At 43.4% G+C, this 21,441-nt stretch overlaps 2 protein-coding genes across 6 annotated transcripts in view; one reads left to right on the top strand and one right to left on the bottom strand.

Annotated features, from left to right (window-relative positions):
• The window catches only part of RCBTB2 (RCC1 and BTB domain containing protein 2), a 36,655-nt gene extending 31,772 nt beyond the window's left edge, over positions 1–4,883 (top strand). For all 3 annotated transcript variants that reach the window (XM_033006698.2, XM_033006696.2, XM_033006697.2), the window contains one exon: positions 1,631–4,883. In XM_033006698.2, coding sequence (XP_032862589.1) covers positions 1,631–1,771 — 141 coding nt within the window. In that variant the 3' untranslated portion in view covers positions 1,772–4,883. The remainder of the gene's footprint in view (positions 1–1,630) is intronic.
• Positions 4,884–7,012: 2,129 nt separating this feature from the next.
• Positions 7,013–21,441, bottom strand: part of RB1 (RB transcriptional corepressor 1) — an 80,834-nt gene continuing 66,405 nt past the window's right edge. The window contains exons 18-28 of one of the 3 annotated variants that reach the window (XM_042805884.1): positions 16,888–17,006; positions 16,307–16,452; positions 14,402–14,547; positions 13,734–13,838; positions 12,493–12,606; positions 12,235–12,401; positions 11,274–11,304; positions 10,796–10,938; positions 10,295–10,344; positions 8,975–9,044; positions 7,013–7,278 (exon numbers count right to left, since the gene is read on the bottom strand). In XM_042805884.1, coding sequence (XP_042661818.1) covers positions 7,236–7,278; positions 8,975–9,044; positions 10,295–10,344; positions 10,796–10,938; positions 11,274–11,304; positions 12,235–12,401; positions 12,493–12,606; positions 13,734–13,838; positions 14,402–14,547; positions 16,307–16,452; positions 16,888–17,006 — 1,134 coding nt within the window. In that variant the 3' untranslated portion in view covers positions 7,013–7,235. Of the gene's footprint in view, positions 9,045–10,294; positions 10,345–10,795; positions 10,939–11,273; positions 11,305–12,234; positions 12,402–12,492; positions 12,607–13,733; positions 13,839–14,401; positions 14,548–16,306; positions 16,453–16,887; positions 17,007–21,441 lie in introns of all 3 variants that reach the window. The other 2 variants (XM_042805887.1, XM_042805885.1) reach the window with 2 other exon arrangements.

The raw sequence follows: 21,441 nt of genomic DNA on the forward strand, positions 1-21,441 counted from the left end.
TTGAAAAGATGGAATTAATTCAATTTTTTGTCATTAAACGTGAACCCTGCACATGAAAGATTAGAGTGCTGTGTCATCTGCCACTAACACACCGAATTAACTGAAGACTGGCTTGGCTACTGTATGCATATGGCAGGATTAAAAATGCTTGAAAATATTTTGTCCTATCCTCAAAAAATGCAGAGTTGCCGTTAAAAGATATTTTTAAAGCATAATTCCAATGTACACTGTAGCAAATTTTAGGTTAATAATCTTCTATGTAACAGAATGAAAAGCCAGCATTTCTTGAAACTGCAAAATTGGTGGCCGGGATATGGATCTCTATGGAGCATATCGTAGGATCAGCACCAGAAAAGGCAGCTGCCCGTCATTTCATTTAGTGAAAAAGTTTACCCTTTGACTGTAAAGCAACCCAGGTTCTGGCAGTAGCATTTCAAAGGTCTGCTGAAATCTAAGCTGTCAGTTTCTTTCATCTTCTACGTTTTTTTATTTCTTCTATTTTCATCCCTTTTCTTGCTTTTCCAGTAGTTTTTGACGAGAGATACAATTTACTTCTGTGTATTGCTGCTACCTTATTTCTTTATAAAGGGTATTTTGTGCTGTTTGGCCTCTGTTAAAGCTTTAGTTACATCTTGATGGGGGCAATATACTTGAACCATTCAATCTAAGGAAGAGGTTTCAAAGGGGAATGCACCAGGTATTCTGCTAAATTTCTTTCTACTATTAATCCCTGGCTGCAATATTCGTGTAGTTAAGGCAGAATGAAACTGGCGTGGGTTAAGAGACCTCATTTTGCTGTAACCCCTGAAGGTTATAGATCGTGGATCACACTGCCAATTTAGACCCACCTTGCTGCTGGCTCCAGCTCTGTTTGCTGCAGAAGGTAAATAATCTGCCTTCAACAGCAAGTTGTTGCACAGGAACCAACTGAAGGGGCTCGACCCGGTGCATGGAGAGAAGGATTGCCACTGTCGTGAGGTGTTCGAGCGCCCAGAATTTGTTGGGTGAAATCATGGTTGTGTGGCTTGTACCTCTCCTGAGCTGAATGTCTGAACACTCTGGAACAGCAAGGCCAGAACAAGACAGAATCATTTTTGCTGTGTAGGAGTCCCAGTTCCTTGGTAGGGGGTCACAGTTCCTAGGTTTGCCATGAAAGACACGTGCATCCTAACATCCAGGTTGTGCTCAGCGAGCACCATCGTATGTTACTTCATATTTTGCTTTTATTTTCAGCAAGACTAGGCTATCTACTATTTCTCACAGGACCCACTACTGAATTCAGTGCAGGAAGGAAAATAAAGGAGTTACTGATGCTCTCGTAGTTTTATGTGGGGGAAGCTGATGCTTTCACTTATAAATAACTTTTCTAATGAGCTCGGCAAATGTGATGGGGTTCTAGAATCGATTTAGGTGGCTACTGTTTTCTCAGAGTGGGTTTATTGACCGATTGGTATGAATAAAAAAAATTTATCCTATAATTTGTGATCTAATCAAACCGATCAGGACAGGCGTTGGTAATGTGAACAATCTGGTATATTCTCTGCTAATTAAATGACAGGTTTTGAAACAGAAAAGTAATAATTTTGCTCTTGGTCATTCATATTAGAAATTAACCTCTCTTTGTTCCTAGGACTTGGAAGAATTTTGCTTCAGATTTTGCATAAACCATTTAACTGTTGTTACACAAACTCAAGGCTTTGCAGAAATGGACCACGACCTCCTGAAAAACTTCATTAGCAAAGCAAGCAGAGTGGGAGCGTTCCGAAACTGAGGTCTGACTACTGCCAAGCTGAAGAGCACATCCTTGCCCCTCCTGGAAATACCTCTCCTTTGGAGAACTTACCCCTGGTCAGAATGTGCAAAGGTTTGGAAAGAAAGACTGGGTGTCCATCAGTTTAGGAAATGTGTAAAAGTCTGCTAACGTACAGGTTTTTATAAAGATGGCTACAGTGTAGATGTACGGTGAGAGTTCACTGCCAACAGTCAGAATTTTAACAGCAAAAGTCAAATGCAGAGAACTACATTTTCCCACTTAAAAGTCAAGCAAACATCATTATCTTGCCTGTCTGGTTTGAGGTTTTTTTTTTGGTTTGGTTTGGTTTTTTTATTAGACAACCTGCATTTGGATTTTATGGGACAGTGAGCTGTTTGCTGCTAAAACTTTTGTCACCCAACTAAGTTAACATGCCGTAGTGGGCTGCTTTGTGCCTGGTTTATCATCTGGTGAAGATACAAACTTGGTTTTCTGAACATATGATAAGGTAGTAAATTCTTTAGGATGAGAGGCTTTCTGATTGGTAGGAGGATACGTCTCACTTGGTCATTATTTGGAGTGTAAATATGTAAACCCTGGATATTACAGTTTTGAGTTCCTGGCACTTACATCCATTGTTCTAGACAGAATGAAAAAAATCTTCCTTTCCATTACGCCAAGCACGTTCTCTGGCACCCCAGCGGGCCAGGAAGCATTCACAGTAGTTGTCTGGATGTGAATTACTGCGCTGTGTGCTCTGGTACTCAGAAAACCATCTGGTTGCTTGTTACCAAACCCAAACAAAATCTCAAGGAAAGGGAAATTCCAGTTGAGGTTTGTTTATTCATGTTTTGCTGTCTATCTCCAGATAGATTCTCTTAAGAAAAATGGAGGGAAAAATACAGTTTTGAAGCGATAAAAATGGGTCTTACAATTAAATCTGAATTTTCCACATTATTTTCCACGTAGCAATAAGGACACCTTGTCCAAATGCGTTGTTGCAGGTTCTCCTTTGGTCAGTGCTATGAGGTGACCATACCACTTACCTTACATGCCTGGTTTAGGTGAGAGGAGTTTGCCCTCATCATGGACCATGGAGGGGACCGGCTGGCTAAGGTGGAGTAGATGCTTAATTTCTGACTGACTGAGGTGAGTTAAGATGAAACCCCACCCCGTGTTGCACAGAGGGAGGTTTGCCCCGTTACAGAGGATGCTGAGCTCATGAAGCATTTACTTGAATTTTCTAATCGGCAGCTGTGAATTAACCCTGAGAAATTCTTTCTCTTAAAATTTTGGCTGGGTGAAGTGGCTTTAAGTGCCTTTCGTAGCATTTTTATAACTGGAGAAGGCAAGGGGCTGGATGACCAGGCTCAGTCCACTAATAGTCACGCAGCCTTCCTTCAGATCCTCGCTGCGCTACAGAATCCTTCGATGACTTTTTCTAAATCCTCAAATGCGGTTTCTAAAAGAACCTAATCCCCTTAAACCATCACAGCCTCATTTCCACATTTCTAAAGTAGAAATAACTGTTCTTTGTTACATTGGGGGATCACTCCTCAAACAGTTCTGTTCCTCGGGGAGGAAAGGGAGCAGCACTTCCTCAGAGAAGCAGTGAGTGGTGCCTCTCTTCACATCGGCCCCTGGGAGTGCGCGTGGAAGGGCGAGGCACGCAGAGTTTACTTAGGAAGAGGGCCGTAAGCAAATTAGTTTGGAAAATGCTGTGGTTAAAAAAAAAAGGTCTTGTGCTTGAGGCACCTGCCTCAGGCGCTCACTAGAAATACATTGGATCACCTGCTGCTGCCAAGCGTGCTCTGCCACCCCCCGGGTGATTGGTACACCTTCCCCCAGCAGCTGAGTCTTGGGGTCGCGCCGGCCTTCCCGAGGAACGTACGGTAACGGGCCTCTCCAAACGTTTCTGTCGTTTTACTTAAAAGAACCAAACGGAAACCGGAAATGAGAAATGCCTGCTTTTAACTGAAGGTCTGGTCGCAGAGGTTCTCTGCTCGGTGGCAAGCCCGGCTCCCTGGAGACACCCCTCCACGGAGCGGCAGCGCCGGCGTGCGACACCGCTCTCCTGAGCTGGCTCGGGGTGGGAACACAGTTCCCCAGCTGCTGCTGGCACAAGGGCATGCTCTCTCTCCTAGCACCGCTTTTTTTGCCTCGATATAACCAGCGGAGCCCTTTTTTCCCCAATCTATTTCCTTCCTGCTCATAATTTCCAACCTACCGCGCGCATTAAAACCTAGCTGCAATTTCAGAGTAATTGACACAGCCTGTAATTCTGAGGAGAAAGCAGCTCTGGCTCGAATGAGGGCGATTCTGAAGATCCAGTGCTGGCTTTGATTTCCTGCAGTATGTATCACCAGACCTGGATGTGATAGTATTACGTTCATAGAGACACTTATTTAATTTTTTAAACTTTCCTTGCATGCACTTTCCTTGGCACTTGAAGGTCAGTGTTTAAAAAAACATACTGGCTTAGGTGGTTAAATGTGAGTGGAGGTATGTGCTTGAAACCCAGTCGTGGGACACTTAAGCAGAAATTAGGGATGCATTTTACCATCGTGAGATGGTCTGCCACAAACTTACATTTATGGATCTTGCAGGTTAAATACTTAATACAGTATTTAAGGATGTAAGTATTGTTCTGGTTTAGGACACCCGAGGGGAAAAGGTATTTGTTAAAAAGTGAAAATAAGGTCAGGCATAAATTGTGTCTGGGGTTTAAGTACAGAGGAACGTTCCATTTTGCAGAAAGGGAAGCAGGTAGATAACTTCCTGAATCAAATGGAAGTTGAAAGAAAAAGAAATTAGAGGGATGGGGTCATTTAAGGGTTCTCTTCTGATAGGGAAGCTGAGAGCCAGCATTGCACTGTCACCTAGCACCCGCTGCTAGAGTTTCATTACAATGCCTGGTAACTGTGTAAACTGCTGGGTTTGCACAATCGGAACAATTTCCACGAGCTCTCCTTGTAAAACAAAGCGTTTACGTACCCCACAGAGACAGGACTCATTGGCTACCACCTAATGATGTAGAAGGTTTACAGCCCGAATATAAAATCATGTTTTCATTTCTTGTTTCTTTATAAACTTGCCTGGTTTCAGTAATAAAGACGCCGTAATATTTAAACAGGACGAGTGGGATTTTTTTTTCCTTTTCAGTAAAAGTGAAGAAAGTCTGACACTTGTAAACTGAGTTGACTATGAGGTTAGCGGTGTGGGGGGAAAAAAAAAGAGATAAACCAGAGATAATATTTCAGAGAGATATTTGAAAGACTGTTTGTGTTCTTTAGGAAATAACTGCCACAAGATAAAGTCTTTGCAAGCAGAATAAAAGGTGTGTAAAAAAAGAGCTGGAGAGTTTCCGTAAGTGTATTTCTACCTTTCAAATAAATGAACGCCCTGGTGACTTGGTGTTTAATAAAAGTGTCCTCAAAACCTCGAGAATTGTTTCTGAAGCGAATGTACGTTACCACCAGCTTGCTTGTTACTTTTTTTTTAAAATATTTCAAATGTGTGCTTTGCACCAGTGTCACAGAGTGCTTGTTACTTTTTTTTTAAAATATTTCAAATGTGTGCTTTGCACCAGTGTCACAGAGCCATCACCTTCTCCAGCTGTTTCACGTTTGACACAGGTACCTTCCAGCTGCCACACCTGTACCTGAAAGACAGGCGGTTCACCCATTCTGCGGCCCCTGAGAACAAACAGCATTTGGGAACGGGGCAGCACCAAGAGGTGACGGTGTAAAACCGCGAGTAAAGAGGCTGGGCCTCAGCTCAGCTGCCTCGAGATGGCTACGGAGCCAAGCCGCCAGACTGAAATCCTCCCCTGAGCAGCAAAGGGGAGGAACTGGCCTCTCCGAGACGCCGCGCGCTCGAGCCCGTTTCACAGGTACAGCTTAGGTAGGGACGGGCTCTCTCCACAGATGTATTTCTCCACTGGGATTAGATGAGTTTGATCCGTGGGGCGTTCCTTACCATTAGGCACCTGGAACGCCCAGCCCGTTTTCTCTAAATTCTCTTTTTTTCCCCAAACAGTTTCAATATCCTAGCCCGACGAGGCCTCTATAAGAAAAGCCGCCTTGCTCTACGAAAAGTACTCTCAGACAGAGAAAGATTTCCCAAATCTGATCCAAAGCCGTTACTTCCAATCCACGTTTATTTGCGCATCTCTCTTGCTTAAAAAAATAAGACACTTGGGAATGTGTTTTCAGAGGGGTGAGGGACGGGCCAGCACGCCAAGCCTCGTCGGGAACGCTGCCGCCAGGAACGGCGCCGTGTGCCGGGCTCCTGCCGTCCCCTGGCCAGCGGCTCCGCAAGGAAAACGCGTCGATGAGGAAAAAGGGGGGGACACACACACACACAGACACACACACAGACACACAGACACACACACAGACACACACACACACACACACACACACAGACACACACACACACACACACAGACACACACAGACACACGCAGACACACACAGACACACACAGACACACACAGACACACACACAGACACACACACAGACACACACAGACACAGACACACACAGACACACACACAGACACACACACAGACACACACACAGACACACACACAGACACACACACACAGACACACACAGACACACACAGACACAGACACACACACAGACACACACACACACACAGACACACACACACACAGACACACACACACACAGACACACACACAGACACACACACACACACACAGACACACACAGACACACACACACACAGACACAGACACAGACACACACAGACACACACACACACACACAGACACAGACACACACAGACACACACACAGACACACACACAGACACACACACACACACACAGACACAGACACACACAGACACACACAGACACACACACACACAGACACACACACACACAGACACACACACACACACACAGACACACACACGACGGGAACGCTGCTACACGCGGACACCAACCTCTCCCAAAGGGGAGCTGCCCTCGAGCCGGCCCGGCGGCTGCCGCCAAGGTGGGAGGGGGGGGGGGACGACGACCCTGGAACAACATTTCCAGAACGTTCTCTGGCAATTTCTGAAGGGTTAACTCCCAACGGTGGCAAAACTATTCGGAGCTCTGCGCCCAGAGGGAGCCGCTGGAGATGGAGCTGCTTGCACCAGCTGCAGCATCACGGAAGCGGAGGACATCGTTCACCATCTGACATCACCACCTCGATCTAATAAAATAAAGGCACCAACTAGAAATCTTTTAAAAGCTATTTTATTTATCTTGGAGGGAGAGAAACGGATTAGTCGTATAAAATGTCATATATTTGATGGAAAGCCTTCAGTCGGTTTGAACAAAAGAAAAAAAACCACCATTGTCACAGTAAAGAAATAACGAATCTGCTCAGGTACTGGACTCTTATATCACCCCTCCGACCAACGGATCAGGGAACAACTTCAACTGCTGGAGCAGAGCTTGTGGTCAGCGTAGCCCAGTGTTAACCTGTTTTTTTCTCTGTAAAACTCTGCAAAAAGTGAGAAAATAAACACTAGGTACTCTTAACGCTTCTGAACGTTCTTCAGGGAGAAAGCTGAAGCCGTGTTGAGACTAAAAAAATAATTTTATTTTAAAATTCATGGACAAAGCGGTGTGCTGCTCAGAGGATTTTTAGTAGCTCCAGGATTAGCTTCCCGTTCAACACAAGGACTTCTCTTTAAAATGTACTGCCGTAAGTATTCTGGGATCAGCTAAACAACTGCTAAATAAGCTACCCGGAGAAGATGTGGTTTTAAAATGTTTGGGTAATGAACAGCATGTTTTTCTACTATAACTTTTAAATTAAGTAGCTGCAAAAGCTGAATTTCATAAAAATTGGTAATTTTAAAGCAAGAGTTCATTTATTTACTTAATCCACTGGAAGTAAAACACGTGCTTTCCTTAGCTGGCTGTTTTGCTACATCATTGCAAGAAAAAAAAAAAAACCAGTATCTGAATCAGTAACTTCCAAAGACGTAAGATGAAAAAAGTTTTGGGTGGGTTTGGTTTTTTTAGGGATTTTTTTTTTTTTTTGGTTGGTTGTTTTTTTTTTTTTTTTTTTTTTTTTTGCTAGTTGCAACAGTTCCCAAGTTGCCCGTTAAACTCTGCCTCCCCAGTAAGAGGCGGCAGACTGATTTTCCCAGCATCGGGCCGTTACGTTTGGCTTTGGTGCAGGCGCTGCAGCGAGGCCGACGGGAGATGCCCTGTGCCCTTACACACCTGGAGACCCTCCGCCTTCAGCTGTAGCAAAGAGCCTGCTCCTCAAGCTCGTTGGCCTGGCTACAGTGAGGTGAACATTTGAAGAAATAACAAAAATTCTACATCATTAGAATTTTAAAATATGTGTACCAGGCTGGATTAAGGTTTGGAGTGCTTTTTTTTTTTTTTTTTTTCAAAATATTTTTTTTCTTTTCTTTAAATAATTGAGATTTTCCAAGATCAGAAAGTGCACATCAAGTACTCTGCATATGGGAAGAAGCTTCAGCTTCCAGGAAGATTTTCTGTGGGATTCACATTCCGTGAAATTCAAACTGATAGAAGTGCCCTCTGAGATTACCACTGGGGCAAGAACCGGGGAAGGAAAACGACAAAACACTTAATTATTGGTTTCAGTAGTACGGCTACAGAATGAGCTCACTTTGAAATCCGGTTGTAGTTCTCAGGTGAGGCCCTGACTCTGCACGGCCTGTGACCGCCGTGCAGTTTAAGTTAATGGGAATTCGATGTGCTAGTTACATACAGAGACAGAAATCTTTGCAGTGTCTGGCCCCTCATTTTCAAAATTGGCAAGTAATGAAAATCTAAAAATCTAAGAAACAGAATTAGTGCATTTCAAATCATTCTCGCTAACATTTTGTCTTTAGACAGAGAAATTCAATCCAAGTAGACTGAATTGGCTTAAATCAGTAATGCTGCAATAGGAAACTAAGACCCTTTCCAAGTCTGTTTTTAAAATCCTCAAAAAAATATATAAATTAAATTCAGTGGCTTACATTGTATATATGCTACATCGTAAGGCAAAGTATCATGAAAAACATTTAAAAATTTTAAAAGTCCAAATCCTTTCAGCTAGCAGTTTGGAATAAAAAGCAACTAAAAAAGCAACGCAATTAATGAAGGCTGTAAAACAAAAACAAATCTAAGAGGGCCTGCGGTGCAGCCCTTGGTCCTGAGTAGAATCTCACTTTTCTTCACTGGCTGAGGTATCATTTCCATCATTCAGTTTCTGCTTTTGCATTCTTGTTCGAGTCGATGCTAAAAAAAAAAAAAAAAACAAAAAAAAACCAAAAACAAACAAAACAAACACAAAACCACAAACAAAACAAAACAAAAAGAATGAAATTAATCCTTTCTGACTTCCTTCAGCATTCCTTTGGGCGCGTATTGTAAAAATCTGCGATGGCACCAAGGAGTGGAAGGTGCACACCATCCTACGGAAAACAGATCCCTCAGTTTTAACAATCGAGGCGTTAACGCTCGGGTTGCTTCAGCGGCTCTTGCTCAGGCCCACGCGCCCTGGGAAGTTGGCTGGGGAGTTGGCTGCCCCCCCGGCCGTGGGGCAGACCCACGCGGGGCCGCGGCCTCGCTGCGGGGGGGCACGGGGCGGCACAGCCCCTCCCCACCGCTGCCCCGGGGGGAAACGCTGCGCGATTCCTCCCACCCCGGGGAGAGACCCCGAGGTCCCTGGATCTGCACAGGGAGCCACCCGGACGGGCAGACGCTTTGCTAGGCAAGAATTTGTAACGAGCAAACCCGCCCGAAGCTACAGAGCTCCGATTCCACCCGGGGGGGGGGGGGAAGCTGGTGGGGCCAAAGCGTGCTGCTTCTCGGGAGGGGGGAAGCACAGCTCGGATGTGGCGGTGGGGCCGGTTTGCTTTTCAAACCCGAGTTTCACTTGGGAAACACAAAGCGATCCCGTAAAAATCTGAAAAAAAAACCACCGAGCCGCAGGGAAGACTCTCAGCAGTCCCGGGCATTTTAGCATGAAAGGCAGGAAAGCAACGTAGAAATTACACGCAATTTTCCTGCGTGGATAGTTTTCCTTTACTGCCCTGTCAACACCTAAAAAGGTGTTCCAGTCAACGGAACGCTGCTGCAGTTACTGCCCATTCCTGCCTGCAAGCTCTCAGCTAAGGGTCTGGCACTGGGACAAACGGGAAAGCCTTGCCATGCACTTCATTCCATTTCAGCAGCTCGAGTCTTTCGGAAGAGTGTGTCACGCCCACTGTCTGATTCACACGCTGTACAGCGTCTTCTACGCTGCTGTGCCATTCAACATCCTCAGAAAAGGCTTTTGAGGATTTCCATTTTACGATCTGCATTTTCAAGATTCGGTGGAGCCAGCACAAAAAAACTAAGCAGGTTACCGAAATGCCATCAGCGTTGAGCAATTTTTTTTTTTTTTTTTTTAATCGGAGTGGGCACAAACTCTTTTACCCAGGGCACCCACTGCTGTGTAGTTAAAGAAAAAAAAAAAAATACAACAAGAAAACCCCCAAACTCACTCATTTCTGCAAGCTTTTTTTGGAACTTGGATTCCTGGGGCAGGTGTTTGCTGCAGACAGAAAGCATATGATTAAGCAGAGGTTAAAAACCACAACTTTTTATCCTCATAACCTAATTTTAAATCCAAATTAGTTCATTTCAGTGCCACTGCCTTCTCTTACAAAGATGCAGACTCTTTTCTTCACCCACGCTAAACTCAACAGTTGCTTGATTTCTCCTACGTCTGAAAAATTTGGGGTTTGTTTTTCAAAAGACTGAAGACAACAGCATGGCTTGTAGCACTCAGCAGTCACACCAGGATGCCGGACGTATAGGCACCGAATAAATCCTTGCTTCTGACATCAAAGCATCTAATGGAGAAGTACTATGCTATTGTCTCTCATTTAATATGTTTATTACTAAATTAACAGGGGTTCGGATGTCGGGAAGAAGTTAGGGTGGAAGGCCCCGAGAACCAGGTGAGATGTAAGATTACCAAAAAGCCAAGAACAATCTCTCACCTTCCATCTGCTTCGTCCTGCCCTTCTATATCAAAGCGCAGCCTCTTCAGTGGCTTCGGAGCAGCGCTTACTTCTGCGCTGCGTTTTAGCTGGCAGTCACTGTTGCACACCATCTGGTTTATTTTTTGAAACTTTTCAGAAGCCTGAAACGACAAGGAAACAGGGAGAGAACTGCTAATAAATCCTGAAAGCACTCAAACTTCCCGGATCATCCACTAAGAGAATTAAGGGTTCTAAAACCCTGCGGTCTATCTTCTGTCAAAGCAACTAAAATAAAACGCAAAACATTTTAAAAGTGAACTCTGGATATCTGAAGGGAGTTAACAGAACGCCCCTGTAATCTCTGTGCTTACAGATTCCCTCAAACACTGCGTTAAGTTAGAGACACTCATTGGGCACTGCGACGGGTGTCAGCTATCCCACTCCTCCAGAAGTTACGCGCGTTCAAGACCAGACATTCAAAAATGTTAAAACTCACCCCAAATGATTCACCAATTGACACCAAAATTCTGTCAAATGAAGAAAAGAAGCATTTAAGGTTAAGATTTAACAATAATAGAATTTAACGACAATAGAAGCATCCGCTAATTTGCACAGCTTAGCAGAAGACTTTAACAGAGTCAGAGTCTCCTCCCCTCGGCGTTAAGAGAGCAAACCCACGCTAGGCTTTCCTGGCCCTCGGGTTTCTATTCGGGCCAGTGAATGCTGAATCACCAAATCAGCTGTACCCCACAGACAGAAAAGAAACTGTGGCTTGAAAGAATCAGAGGCCCCCACAGTCTGTCCCTTACCAGCAGGAAGACACTTCAGTGCTGGGTACCCAGATAATCATCCTTCCATTGACACCTTTAGGTATTTGCTAATCGAAACCACGCAGGACTCACACCTAACATACAATATTTTAATTTTTGTACACAGGGTGCAGTGGGACTCACTTGATCCTAGTCTGAAAAACCCAGTGGAGACCTGCACACTTGCTGTCATCCTTGTCTGCTAAGAACTAGTGACCAACAGTTTGAAATGTTCTGCTCAGTCAACTAAATACCGCACCATTTTTTTTTTTTTCCAAAAAAGTATTTTGTCTTTAAAGGAGAGTACAAAGCTCATCTATGTTTTTCAGGAGTGTGATCCAGAGTCAAAGCCAACAACGTTTAAGCAGCTAGGTCAGAAAACCCCTCTTGGATGTGACCATTCTTAAAAAAAAGAAAAAGGAGAAAAGTTAAAACCCCCAAGCCCCTTGAGCACACCGACTCAACTGAAACAGAGAAGTGCTCAAAGATTAATAAAGATTGCAAATACAGGGCCTAAACTTTTAACCAGAAAAGATAAAATAACCACAGACTACTGAGAAACTAGACCGTGCCATCTTCTAATTTGCTTTCACTAAAACCCCCCAAATACCTTTGATTTAGTCAAAGAAATGCTTGCCAACAACCTACCTAGACCTTGGAGTCATCTTTGTGGGTGACTGAAACCCATCTGAGAATTTGTAAGGGCTCTTCAAGGGTGAGATGTAGATGTTATTGCCAGCAGGGACACGCCGAGGAGAGTTGGAAAACTGGTAAGGGCTGCGAGGAATGTGTGGAATAGGTGACAGAGTGGGAGGCTGTAAAAATAATAAAATAATCATAAGGGTTTACTGTCTATATATTCCTATTCTGTTAAATAATTAATACCGAACACAACTAACAGCTTACCCTGTTGGAGGCATACTGCAAAATGTTTGTTTTCAGCTTCTGCATAAACACTAAGTTGTAGAAGACTATAATGGAGTCATACTGTTCTTCCCTGATAAGAACACGCTTGAAAGTCTACACAGGGTGAGAAAATCATACGCAGTTAAAGAAAAAGAAAAGACAAGACAATTTTACATGTGATAAAGTCATTCAAAAAATCTGTGTTAGATAAGAGCTAAGATGGCATGGGTATTGTATACAAGCCATTGTAACTACTATTTAGAACTGTTCTAGATTGTTGGTTTTTGTTTGTTTTGGTTTTTTTTTTTTTTTTTTTTTCCCAAACACGTATGAACAGCAGTGCTGGCACCTACTGAATTAACTGGTCACTGGCACAGCTCCCTGGTGCAAAAGCAGTTCATCAGTACCATAACAACATTTTTCAAATTTAAGCTCCACTTACTCTTATACATGCAACTGTCAAAAAAAAAAATAAAAAGGCTTCACTTACTGTGTATGCCTTGCAAGCCTGAAAAAATCATTACTGACCTGACGTGGATAAAATAGTTCTTTAGGCTTGGGGACAAAAGACTGGAGTTTAGCCAGGATGCACAAACACACTGTGAGAAGTTCTGCTAATAAAAGTGTGCCTACGGGTCAATTAACTCTTTGATTGTTTGCTTGATTTTCTATTGATTTAACTACCATTTGGGGCAAAAATTTCAGTAAGGCCCTTACAAAGAAAGGAACATCTTAACCTTAGAATTAAGCCTGTAACTTTAATATACACCTACCTGTTTGATATATAACCATACATCTCTGATACCTAACCATATTTCTAGGTAAGCCTCTAAAGAAGGTTATCTGCTCGTCTGCCTTTAACGCCCAATGGCAGTTAGGTAGCTTTTAAAAGAACTTGGGTTGCTTTTGAAAATCCTATTAGCAGTACATCTGAATCTTTCATAAAGCCTCCAGGCAGAATTATCACCAATTATTTATTAACTTTACGTAAAAAAGTGAAGTCTGCTTTCTGAGAAGAGTTACCAAACTATTTGTGTGAGATTTTTAAAGAAACATTTAGTATTAGAGCCGGTTCTCTCCTCCACAAAATGGAGATGCAGTGAAAGAGTTTACTTTTGTATGTTCAAGTGTAGTTTGGTTTTTTTTTGGTTTTTTTTTTTTTTTTTTTTTTTAGACAAACAGAGAGAAACAATTAGTTAGTAAGATTTTAATAGAGGGGTAACATTAAAGAATTTCCATACCTCTTGATTTGTGTTGGGAAGCTCCTTGTATGCCGAAACTATTATTTTAAATCTAAGATCTACATTCTTTACTTTGCATATGCCATACATGCAACACATCATGATCTATTAAAGAAACGAGACAAGACAACTATAAATGCAGAAAATTAATTCATCTTCTTCATTTCAAGTTAAGGAATCAATTGATGAGCCTTCTATTACTGGTTGTGCTCTGTAAACTAGCTTACAACTCAATTTCATAAGAACTTCCAGAATATACATCAACTACCATTCCCTCCAATTCTGTATGACAATCAACTAATCTGAGCTGATAACAGCTTCTCAAATTCATTTCACACGCTGCAATTTTAAGGCAGAATAACAAAAAGTGTATCAGCAACACATGTTGTCTTCCCGAAGAAAATCAGTGTTTTTTTAAGCAAAATACTAGAAAATTTGGTGCGTCTTCATTATTTCGAAAATAGCTGCAAATGGCACTTGAAGATCCCATAGTAACTGCCAATACTTAAAAAACCTGAGATGATAGACTTCACTCTAATTTCTCCTCCGAGTGATCAACAGAGAAATAAAAGCTCAGATTACAATTTCTAATGGCCAAGTAATGCATAAGGAACATTTTGTTCGGGAGAGTATTTTAAAACTTTTAAAAACTTTTTTGTTAACGTTACCTGGTCCAGGTGCCTGTCTCTCATAAGTTCATACTCATTTTGCAGCGTGTGCTGGAAGAGGGTCCAGATCAAGGGTTCCAGGTCAGGATGTTCAGAGAGGAGCCGAAAGAACAGGGTATGTAGTCGAAGATAGGCCAGTAGATACACTTCAGAAAAAAAGAGAAGAAAAATATACTGGAAGTGTAATAATAGAGGTATACAAAATAAAAGGAACATCGTGGAGGATAGACAGCAATTGAATGTTCACCATCTCCCACTGCAAAAACCAGAAGCCCTCAAATGAAGGTAGTAGAAGCCAGGTTCAAAATAAATGGTTGAGTGAGTGGTGGGTTTTTTTGGTGGCAGGGGAGGGGGCTATCGGGGCGGCCCCCTGTGAGAAGCTTCTCGAAGCTCCCCCAGCTCCACGTCAGCTCCACTTCAGTTTGGGAAATTGAGCCAATCAGCTGCGCCTCTGCGATAACGTATTTAAGGAGGGACGTGGTGATGTGCAGTGGGACTTGTGAGGAGGAGTTGCTGCAGCTGCGTGAACACCAAGGTCAGTGGAGGAACGGAGGAAGAAAGGAGGGGGGAGGTGTGCCGGAGCAGAGACCCCCCTGTATCCTGTGGGGAGACGGCAGGGCGGCCCCCCCCGCCACCCATGGAGATCTATGGTGGAGCAGACATTGATTTACAGCCTGTTGTTCCTGCTCGGATGATCAAGGTGCTGTGCCCGAAGAAGGCCGGGGTGTCTTGTGGGAAAAGGCAGCCCCGCTGCTGTAATTCAGCACTGGGAGGATTGCAGCATGTGGGGGAGTCCCACGCCGGAGCAGCTCGGGAAGGGCTGCAGCCGTGGGAGGGAATCCAGTCGGAGGAAGTTAGTGACCCATGACGGAGCAGTGTGGGGAACGCTGCGGCCCATGGGAGGAATTCAAGTCGGAGAAAGTTTGTGGAGGACTGTCTCCTGTGAGAGGGGGACCACGATGGAGCAGGAGGAACAAGTTCCAGAAGCTCCCCTCACCGAAGATAAGAGAAGTGGCAGCACTGACTGCACCCCCCATTCCCTGCCCCTGCGCCACTGGGGGAGGAGGTAGAGATATCGGGAGCAGAGCTGAGCCTGGGAAGAAGGGAGGGGTGGGGGGAAGGTGTTCTCAAGATGTGGCAATGCTTCTCACTGTCCTACTCTGTTATGTGTTGTTAGTGTCTGTAATAAATGTATGTTCTTTTTTTTTCTTCCCCTAACGAGTCTGCCTTTTGCTCGTGATCATAAAAGGGGGATTTTCCCCCATCCCAGTCCTATCTCGAACCCCAAGACTGGCTCTCTGTCCCTTCTCATTGCCGGAGGGGAAGGGAGAGAGAGCTGCTGCATTGTGGTTGGCTGCCAACCAGGCCTAAACCACGACAATGCAACAGGCAACGGACACACGGAAGTCCACACAAAACAATGCTGCACAGGTATGTTCATCTCAACTCAAAAAGAGTCTGGACAAGCACTGGGAACGTGCATCTGCTGAGAGTTACCAAGCAGACAGACACGTTGCAAAATGCTCAGGAAAAAACCCTGGTGCTGGGGAAAGTCAAAGCTGCATTCAGGGGAAGCACCACACGTGCTTGCCCAGTTCTTAAGCTTCCCGTGACATCGACTCACGGTCACTGCTGGGAAAAGGATGCTGTGAGAGGAGAACCCTCCGTCGGAGCCCACACGGCCACTCTTAAAATTTATAGGTAAGCTTCCAGTCTGAAACTGCCGTGCCTCAAGTGCACGCATCAACCTGCTGACACCGTCCCACCATTTCTTCCAGAGGCAGCTGAGAGCTTGCAGAGAGTTTACTACAGACTCCATTATAATCTTCTCAGCTCCAAAACCCGAAAAGGATAAATAACAAGAGAGAAGCTTGCAATTTCAGCATATATACAGAAGCAACAAACCTTTCTTGTAGAACAGAGAGAGGGAGGTAGACTTCTGTGGTTTCTGTGTTTGGGGGGTCACAGTTGGCTGAGCATCTGCAGTGGAATTAGCGTTTGGAGAAGGTCCAGATGCTTTCTTCTTAGGAGATCTCACAGGAGAGAGATAGCTGGAGATTCAACATGTATTAAGCACTTAATTTCACAGGATAAAGGAACAATTTTATATGAGTAACTCTTGAATAAACTCTTCCCTCTTCCCCCATTAGAAGAAATTAACTGCTACTGTAACCTGTTATTCCCATAGCAGATATTAAAAATTCATGTTATTGATTAAATACCTGATTAAGGGACTTATTTATTCCTGGGCAAGTAAGATAACAGTTTGCAATTACAAGTTTGACAGGGCTTGGGAAAAAAAAAAAAAAAAAAATTCAGAATTTGATTTAGCTAAATTTACGTGTAGAATAAGCAGCAGCAAATACAACATTTCAACATAAGCTGAGTTCCAAGCCTGACAAGTAGGAAACCAGAATACAAGTGGATTTAAATATTAAGGGTGATATTAACGTCGTATTTTACTAGACCTCAAGCACATCACTTACAGGTCTGCTGCGGTGTGATTATGTTGGAGAGGCAGATTGAGAGTGGAAGTAGGCTCAGGCTGATCAGTTTGGCCTTCTCGTTCCTTTGACTGCCTGATAAGATCGAACAGAGGTGACCCCTAGAAAAATGACAGTAACATTACACTGAGAACAGACAACCACACTGGATGGATTCTGCTCCTTCTTCTCTAAAAACTATCCCCGAAATTTGAACCTAAACTGAAGATTAATGTTGTCAAATATGACAGAACACTGATATTTTGCCAGAGAAATTTTAGCTATTTAACTGACAAATTTACACTATTAAATACACCAAACACTTTTTCTGTTTCAATAGCAGTCCGTTAGATAAAAACCTGCAGATTTGAGACACAGTTGTATTCTAGAGTCTCTTCTTACTTCCTATTAAATAGCCATTTCTGTAAAGAAGAGCAAACAATACAAGAAATTACATAAAACGTCCCGTTAAAAAAAAAAAAACAAACAAAAAAAACACACACACAAAAACCCCCACCCTATCAATGACTGAAAGTTACTCCTGTATCTACTGTCAATCCATTTCTGCTACATCATCTACACAACATTTTACACATGGTAACATACACACCATTGCCATAACTCATCTAACTACACCGGGGACTATTTCGATCTCTATAATAGCACGTTTCAGAGCGACCTCCGGCAAGAGTTACAGTCACTCGGGATACATCAAGCCTCTGCCCTCACGCCCCAAAACAAAAATAATTTTGATTTTAGGTCAATTTTCAGTACTTTAGGCAAGGCAGCTGGGGTAAGTCCAAACCAACTAAAAGCCTGAGGTAGGAGGCAATGCAGAGGGGATGTAAACGGCTGGCTGAAGCAACATTAGTTGTTAGTAATAAACAGCAGAATTGCAGAAACAAAATCTCAGGCTCTTCCAGCTTTGCTGTCATGCACAGAGTAGAATTATGCTGAAACAGCAAGACTGCATGGGAAAATACTTTGGCACCGTATTTATAATTAATTTTGAAAACACAGGGTTGCTGGCTTCTGTTTTTTTTTTTGTTTTGTTTTGTTTTCTTTAAACGGGAGATTCATCCTTGAACACAATGTTGCCTGCCAACAGTGCAGCATCCAAACTCCAGAAGCAACAGAAGAACTACTGATTAGCAAGTATCTGCTTTCTCAGGGGGAAAGCAGTGTCCATAAAACTGGGAATGAAGCGGGCAAAAACTGACATTCAGCATTTCCCTCCAAATGATCCCCCAAGGGACAGCAGTGAGATCAATTCTCTGCACATAATGCATTGTCTGGTTGTCCAAAATCTATTTGATCCTACAAATGCCCGTTACTAATATTAAAATATGATGGCACAATGACAAATCTATAGCTACAATAACAAAGAGGAGTACAGCACGCATGTAAAGCAAGCTGCACCACCCGGCTAAGGCAATAAGGCCCAGCAAAACTAAACTAGATTTACCAGAATTAAAACTAGCATTGAGACTTTCCTCATTTAGCCTTATTTCTAAATAAAAAACCAACACACTTCAGGAGTTCATCAACTAAAAAAATCAGAGCAACAAGAGTGACTTGAGATATACATTTTTTCACATTGTGTAATTTTTAAATGATGATTTTGGCAATTCTTGGAGCTGTTCCATCTATAACAGAAAAACATCAGTTACTGACTCATAACCACATGGTTATTTCTCTGTCATTTCTCAACCAGCTCAGCTCTTGGGCTGGTTTGCATCATCATTCCCTGAACTTAGGAGTGCATGCACTTCTCACTGCTGTCTTTCAGCGCTGCCCTTGCTGGAAATGCAGAAACGTGACCTTCTCTGTTTCTCATTCTTTTGGCCACTTGGCCTCTTCCTTCTTATTATTCCCACCAGTGTTTCATTATGCTCTGAAGAATCCAAGTTTCTTTCCCACAGCGATCACTAATTCATTATTGAAACATCTCTTGATTCCTTGACTAAAAGTGAATCCCGCTTAATTCATTTCACATTTCAGCTATTAATGACTGGGAAAGGGGTTGAGAAAGGGGAATGAGAAAGCAAGAAACAGAAGCAAAAGCTACTATTTTTAAAGTTAGCACTTGAGACCAGCAGTTCCAGGTCCTCTCTCAACCCTGCTCCAACTTCCACTACACAGTGTGATTTCATTAGATAAGGTGAGGGCACGCGGTAGCTTGGTACCTATGGAAGGGACCTGACTGTTTTTGCATCGTTTCCACTCCTCTTCTACTTGCCAGCTTTGACAATCAGTCAACCTCCACGTAAGTCCGTTTGATGCACTGAACCAGCAGAAAGTTAACGGAAAAAGCAAACCCAGAATTAAGGCAGCTCTGCAGAGAGTCACAAGCGGAGCCAGAACAAGCATTAAGAGAAAACAGGGCAGCAAGACCACGGAGATGGGGAGCAAAGGAGGAAAGCAGAAAACAGGGAGCACAAGGTGTCTGGCATTTACTGACAACCACCTCTTCAATCATCTGGTTGGCAGGAATCCCTGAAACTTGCCTCTGCTGTCCATCAGTAAGATGAACTGCAGTTGACAAGAAGACGTTCGTTGTGTAGAAACATCTACGTGCAGACACCGCGTAGCAACACGAGCCCGACGCACCTTTCTTGGCGCCCAAAACTACTGATCGCCACGGTGGTTAAAAACCGTGGCAAGCAAAAAAAAAAAAAAAAAAACGGGGTGTTGTCACCCAGCTGGCCCAGAGCAGCGCAGGGCAGCCAGCACCAGCAGCGGTGGGATGGGAGGAAGCACCAACCCACCGTGTGCCCTTGGACAAACCGCCGTCGGGACGCCCACCCCGACCGCAGGAACTTGTGTTAGTGCCGCGGTCGCACGGGGCAGGGGAAAGGCTATTTCGTTCTCCAACCTGGTGAAACTTAAGGCGGGCGTTCCGCCGAGCACAGTTTCCACCTTACAGGTAAGAGGACTTCACGCAAGCCCTCTTCCCCCAGGGAACCCCCCTACCACTCTCGCTGGTAGCTTACCAAATGCACAGCCACACAGCTGGAGAAGAGAAGTAGGCGCTGCACTCACAAGGCTGCTGGGTCACGACAAAAATCCTGAGCGTGCCATAATGTAGAAATCCGCAAGAGATGAGTCTGCTCAGATGCACCCACCCCCAACACTGCCAAAGCCGTGGGTTTCATTACAACCTTGCCTCCTTTCTTTACATTTAAACATTAAAAAGACTTCTGTTTAGTGAATCCGAAGTGCATTCTACAGCTTACAGGGAGTTTTCAAGCTTATCAGGGCAAACTGTTTGGCTCCACTGCCACTATTTGGTATTCAGCAATCTACTTCTCACTTGAATGAGTGAAATACAGTATCAACCACCAGACAATTACCAGTCCTCTAAGTAATAGTCACAAAAGAACTTTAAGTCCTGGGTCCAGCTTTATCGAACAGGAATGTTTACCAGTGACTTGTTTCTAGAGTGACATTGTTCACACTATCTTTTACAAATTTTATATTGCTTTGTAAAGCTTTGAAGCAGCATTTCAGGTGAACAGGTCACCTCCAATGCATTCCTTTCACGTGGAAGGAGTTCTGCAGTTTTTACTTTAAATTAATGCTCAGTAAGTGATTAATGTTACCAGATGCAGCCACAGAATACATTTTACTAATTAGGTGAAATGCTGCTTGTCATTTAAGGCTTCCCTGAAATGGCTAAAGAAGCCCCATTTTATTAGTGTGAAAAGGGAGAAAGCAATTAAGGCCTAATGTTTCTCAGGGTCAAACAGCCACTGGTATCAGAACGAAGGACTTTGTTGAGTGAGCCTCTGCAGGGTGCTTCCCTGCAGCAACACCTCCATCGCAAGCACCTGCAGCGATTCTTCCCAATCTGAAAGCTCCTTTTTATGCACAAAACAGGCAGAGTTTCTTGTGGGTTCATCTTCATTTGGCTATGATGATGCTACAGAACATACAGGTGCTTCCCAGCTTCAGCTCTGTCCCAACAACGTGTTTAACTGGAGTTTGGTTTCCATGACAAGATTAAATGAGACACCTAAACCCTTAAATATGGGAAACAGCTACCCTGCGGTTTGGGTGTAGTCCACTAACTACAGAGGAAGTCCCTGAGTAGCTTTACTCTCTGCAGTGCTAATTAGCAGTTCGCAGTATTTTAAAAACTGCTTTTGTCTTTGTTTTCTATTGCTTGATCTTTTTATTCTTTATAATAACTTCCCAATATCTTTTCAGCTTTTAGTTATTTGTCCATAATAAATTTTAATGCAGTGTTTATCACTAAACTATGTGTGTATCTCAATGCCAAATTCCCTTGGGGTTGTGTTTTGTTTGGTTTTTTATATAACCAACACCACCTCAAATTATTGAATCAGTCAATACAATACATAACATTAAGAAATGTTCTTCTTCATAATATTCCAAAAGGTGGCTGTGATTTTGCAATGCAAAACAAAGCTAATTGAGAATTGACAGCTTTGGAATGCAAGTGCAAAGACTGGATCAGCATGAGCTACTTCCAATCCTTTTTCCCACGACAGAATTGCACGCCCAGAAAGTTGACTTTTGCTTGCAATTGTATCT

Source organism: Tyto alba, unplaced genomic scaffold (genome assembly GCF_018691265.1).
Source record: "Tyto alba isolate M040663 unplaced genomic scaffold, T.alba_DEE_v4.0 Super-Scaffold_45, whole genome shotgun sequence".
NCBI lineage: Eukaryota > Metazoa > Chordata > Aves > Strigiformes > Tytonidae > Tyto > Tyto alba.